Genomic DNA, 5,578 nt, shown 5'->3' with positions numbered 1-5,578 from the left:
ACAAACACAAGTTATGGATTCCTGGATGATCCAAAAAATTTTTAGGAAATGGTTATTTGCCTCGGATTCCATTTCCTTTATTTTATGGAAACGAACCAAACAGCCCCTAAATCTCCTCTTTCTCTCTAGGCAGCTGAGCTCCTCATCGGCATCGATCCCGACCCCAATCCCGACTCCTCCACCTCCTCCTCCGGCGCCTCAACTGCCTCTCGAACCCAGAGCCTCCGACGACGCCTCCGCCCTGGCATCACCCTCTCCCTCCTCATAGCCCTCTGCGATTGCGGCGTCAATCCCGAAGCCCTAGCCGCCCTCGTCCGCGAGCTCCCTCCTCCACAAGACCCCGTCACCGCCCCAAACCCTAACTCACGCCAACCCTAGTCTCACCCCGCTCTCTCTCTCTCTCTCTCTCTCTCTCTCTCTCTTTCTCAGGTAAAAGAAACTTCTTTTTTACTTTTGCAATTGTTTTGTTGTAGCACTTATTTAGTGTTACAATGTGTATTTTGATTTTTTTTCCCTCTCCCTCTCGTAATGAATTGGATGCTTAATCGTATGAGTTGTTGATTTGGGGAAGGGAAAGATGCGATTTTGTTTTCTGTGCTAAAGCGTAATCGTATATTTGGGTTTGTTTGATGTTTGCATTGCCATTTATATTTCTTGTTGATCATTTTCTGGTAAAATTTCAGTATGTTGATGAAATAATGCAGCGTGTCTTAGCTCCTAGCGCAATTCTATAATCATTTTGTTATTAAGAGCAGGATACGTATATAGTAATTTTTGGGCTTATAGGACATACGAGAAGATTTTTTTTAAATAGATTACTCCGCCACCTTCTCCTCCATCATCGCCGTGGGCTCTGGTAAACGCTTGACAAACTCATTTGTTTTATTGTCGAAGTTAGGGCTTGGTTGATTGAATTTTGGGGTGTTTATTGTCTGACTCAGTAGAACTAGGGCGCTTATTGTTGTGGATATTTCTTGCTTTCTCGATTAATTAATTAAATGGAAGAGTTCTTAATTGCACCCGTGAAATTTGACAAAGATTGTGAAACATTAAAATTGGATTAGGCTTTCCCTAAGGCTCCAAATTCCTTGTGCAGGGATTTAACACTAATTTTATTTACAAAACAGAATCTGGTGGATTATTTGAATGCTACTCTTCAGATTGCACTTTAGTGCAAAAGATGAAGTGGGAGATCCTTCACATTCCAGGAAAGCAGCCATCTACACTTGAACAATCCACTGGTATCACAATTTTACTGGGATTTTCTTTACTAGTTCTCTTGAAGATTTAATTTGATTTAAATTTTTTGTTTTCTATTAATTGCTTTGACAGTTGACGTGTTAGCTTCTACAATTGAGCCCAAGCTTGCAAACATTCTTGTCAGGTCAGCAGCTCTGCTTTCTTGAATTCCTTGCATGAGAGATTTTGAAAGACTTTTTAATGTGAATTTCAATGTATCTAGGAAGTTGAATCAGATATACCCGTTAGAAGATATACGGCATGTAAAACGGGTAAGGAGGAGGTCCGTTGAAGGTGAGGTGGTTTTACATCTGATTATCTTCTGTCATCACTCGATAAATATTTTCTATGCACCATAAAGTTTTAACAATATACATTTTAGATTGATTCTATTTTCGGTAGGATCATTTTGCAATAAGTTATGAAACAGCCACTCGAGTAGTCATGTGAGCCTCGGGCTTTGTGCTGATTGTCAAAGTTCTGAGCATCATCATGTTTGGCCAAATCCAAATTGACCTGTAAAAACTGTATTTTAGTTTGGGGTTTGGAGACTTTTTGGCAACTCATGTCCTGCGTTTAGCACATATGATACTAATTCCAGGCTTTAGTATTTGGCGTCAAACAAGAACTTCTTAAGTAGTCTGTTTTCTGGACTGACCAGATCCCTGAACCTGTAGCATTATCATTATATTTATGATGATAATGTCAAATTGAGTGTTTCTCGCCCTTCTTGAAGTATCATGTCATGTGGTTATAATAATGGTTAATCTACCAAATAATTTTCTTGCAGAAGGATTCTACTTGTTCCTTGTGAGAAAATTATAGACTTGTACTTCTTTCTTATCAGATCTCCACTTGGCAGAGGCAAATAACTAATTCGGATTTGTAGATATGTAAAATGTAGATATCTGTTTCAGTGTTTTGCAAGTTAGAGTGGATGATGTTCAGGTTTAACTCTTATTCACTCTCATACAGGAAACATTGAGTTATCCGTGATATTATGTCTTTCTGGTGGATGTGATAATCACATGGAGGGCCTCTCCGAGGATCTCCTTCATCTTATAAATGTCTACCAGCTGAAACCTTTCAAAGCTAAAGTGAGTAATCTGTTCTACCATATTCTAATAATTGTGAATAATTAGCGAGTATATGAATATGCTTCTTGTTGATAGATGGGTGTGACTGTTTGTTTGTTTTAATCAATTCAGACCTTCAGAAACTAAATGAGAATTCATTCTATCATAGTATCATAGTCTTCTCAGTCAAGGAATTGGTGAAAACATTGAATATGCATCTTGCTGATAGTTGTATACAAGGTTGCTGATAGCGGATCGCGGCGCGTCGCGGCGAGATACCGCTAAGGCTATTTCGAGCTATTACGGCGAAATAGCGGCATATAACGAACATCCAAATAGTGGTCAAATATAAATATATTTAAATATTCTAAATAATAAGAAAATCATATAAAAATCTAAAAATTCTACAAATGCATATTTGATGCCTAAACATGAAATAGATATGTAATAATTACATAATATTAACAAAGTACTATAATTATAAATATTAAAGAATAAAAAATGTTCCTGTTTATCCAAAATATGTAGCTTTCACCCAATCTCCAAGTTCCAGCTTCATGCAAGATCCGCATTTTCCCAAATCCGCAAGACACAATCTCACATGTGAAGATGCTTGAGGAAGTTGACTGCTCTCTTCTAGCTGTCCATGGTCGCACAAGGGACGAAAAGGACGGGAAGAAATTTCGAGCTGACTGGAATGTCATCAGATCAGTAAAGAACGCTCTCCGGACTCCTGTTCTTGCTAATGGAAACATACGGCACATGGAGACAAGCATTTGTCATCAGATCAGTAAAGAACGCACCTTGAAGTCATCGATGGAAGTCGTCGTTGGAGGGTTGGAGATTGGAGAGACAGTGAACGAGAGATGACTTGACCGAAGGAAGTGAGAGAGAGAGAGAGGAAGGTGAGTCGGTTGTTGTTGGTGCGGGAGTCGGTGCTGGAAGTTGTCGCNGGAGTCGGGATAGACCAGAGAGGCGGCTAGGGCAAAGGCGACGGGAGAGACCAGAGAGGCGGCTAGGGCAAAGGAGAGAGGGATTTATTAGAATGGGTACGGGTCGGGTTCGGGTCGGGTTTGACGAGATGTTTATGAAAAACTGTAGTGGAAAATTCCGCTTTTTCACCGCTTTTCAGCCGCTACAGCCAAGGTTTTAAATGTCGGTTATCGGGGATTTATCGGACAGTCAAAATTCTTATCGGATAGCGGAAATCGGGGATATATCAGGGATAAATAGTATTTATCGGAGTAATATACTAGCAAATAAAAAACAAACATAAGCTTGAAAAATAATATAATGTTAGTCAAAATGGAATAATAAACTAGCAAATAATAAGATAACATCAAGAATGAAGAACCATCTACGCATCTACATAATTATTGTTTAATCATGAGATTCATAAACTAACTTACTAAGTTGATATTTAGTAGTTATGAGCCATTATCAATATCCATAAACAAACATAAGCTAATCACCAATCAACCAAGTTCCAAAAGCAACAAATAGTTCATAATTTGTAAACATTCAAAGAGCAAATCCAAAAGAAAGTAAAAGCTCCCAAATCCTACTTATCGGCCGATAAAACCGATATTTAGAGCCTACTTATCGACTGATAAGTACCTTTATCGTCGATAACTCGCGATAAACCTCAAAAAACGATAACCGAATAAAAATCCTACTTATCCTAGCGGAAAGCTCCCAAATCCGATAACTCGGCGATAATATCGGATTATCGGCCGATATTTAAAACCATGGCTACAGCGCGCAATCACCCGCTATTCGAGCGAATAGCGGTTTTCTCCGCCTAACCCACCCGCAAGCCCCTTAAGCGGGACGGTGAAGGCCCACGACCGCTATTCCGTCGCGTTTTACAACATTGGTTGTATATGTTCTTTTTTTCTAATTGAGTGTTAGAATTTCATATTCTATCGTTTCGCTTTTTTCTTTTTTTTTCACTTGTTCTCTTTTATGTGTTAAGAGTTTTATCAACTTTAGGTGCCTATCTCCGACACATTCCTGGATCACCAACACTTTTCACTTTTATGCACAGGGCCAATACCATGCACAACCACTATAAGTTACTTAATTTATCGTCTTGATAAACTTAGCAGGATTGACAACATACGCTAGTAACTTGAGTGGCCTGTTGTAAGCAGATTAATAAGGGAATCAAAGTAGGAGAGGGGACTGGGCTGGTGTACAAAATGTAATTGAAATTACTACGATGGAACTGAAAAAAAAATATTTGACAAAGGGTGGAAGGAATGCATGTAATGGCAGAGGTGCAAAGTAAGGGTTGTTAAAACTAGACAAACAAAATGACTAGGATTATATGTCTAGTAGGATTCACTTCCCCCTTATACTAGAATCACAATTTGGTGTCTTGAGTAAACAATATTCCTGCCATATATATGTGTGTGTGGTGAAGATCTTTTCTAGTAACAAATGTTTGATACCAAGGTAATCGATAGCGGATAGCGTCGCATAGAGGTAAGGCACCGCTAAGGCTATTTCGGACTATTACGGTAAAATAGCGGTAAAAAACGTAAAGTTAAATAGCAGTCTAATTTAGATATGTATAAATGCTAAAAAAAATTTAAAGAAAAATCTAAGAAATCTAAAAGTACATGTTGGATGATTTAAAGAGATCCTAAACATGAAATAGATATGTAACCATCACGTAATATCGAAGATGACTGAAGGAGTCAAAAAGTCATCGTCTTCGAGAAGAAAAGCTTAGCGATGACATGACTGTCCTAAAAGGAGCTCACAGTGAAGGAGGTGAGAGGAAGTATCAAGGTGTGTGTCAGAGGCTATGAGAGGTGGTGGGAGTATGCTGAAAATCACAGGAGACGGTGAAATGCAATGGTCAAGGATTGAGTTTAATTTTTAAAAAAATAAACCTCAAATCGCTTTTAAATAGCAGTAAAAAAACAAATTTCGAATGCAATCGCTCACTATTTACCGTTATGACACACTATTGGCCACTTTTGCGAACAGACATATTCCGCAATATGTCATCGTTATTGCGCGATAGCGTAGCGGGCGATAGCGTCGTGGGAAGGGACCGCTAACGCTATTTGCGTCGCTATTGCGGGGCTATTTACCGCTATTTATAACAGTGTTTGATACTAGTAAAATTAATGGTGGTTTTTTAAACTTTGAGGTCTCCCTAACCGCAAAACACCATGTCCAGCATATCTGTTGTCCAAAGCATTATATGTTACGAATTTCAAAGCATACATGTATAAAGGTGAAATTTGCAG

At 38.8% G+C, this 5,578-nt stretch overlaps 1 protein-coding gene across 4 annotated transcripts in view; it reads left to right on the top strand.

Annotated features, from left to right (window-relative positions):
* Positions 334-5,578, top strand: part of LOC109848374 (probable inactive tRNA-specific adenosine deaminase-like protein 3) — a 10,829-nt gene continuing 5,584 nt past the window's right edge. For 2 of the 4 annotated variants that reach the window (XM_020417836.1, XM_020417835.1), the window contains exons 1-5: positions 334-429; positions 1,128-1,241; positions 1,333-1,384; positions 1,463-1,533; positions 2,215-2,336. In XM_020417836.1, coding sequence (XP_020273425.1) covers positions 1,181-1,241; positions 1,333-1,384; positions 1,463-1,533; positions 2,215-2,336 — 306 coding nt within the window. In that variant the 5' untranslated portion in view covers positions 334-429; positions 1,128-1,180. Of the gene's footprint in view, positions 430-1,127; positions 1,242-1,332; positions 1,385-1,462; positions 1,534-2,214; positions 2,337-5,578 lie in introns of those variants that run through there. The other 2 variants (XM_020417838.1, XM_020417837.1) reach the window with 1 other exon arrangement.

The sequence above is a fragment of the Asparagus officinalis genome, chromosome 7 (assembly GCF_001876935.1).
Source record: "Asparagus officinalis chromosome 7, Aspof.V1, whole genome shotgun sequence".
Lineage (NCBI taxonomy): Eukaryota > Viridiplantae > Streptophyta > Magnoliopsida > Asparagales > Asparagaceae > Asparagus > Asparagus officinalis.
This window is presented reverse-complemented; position numbering and strand designations above follow the sequence as displayed.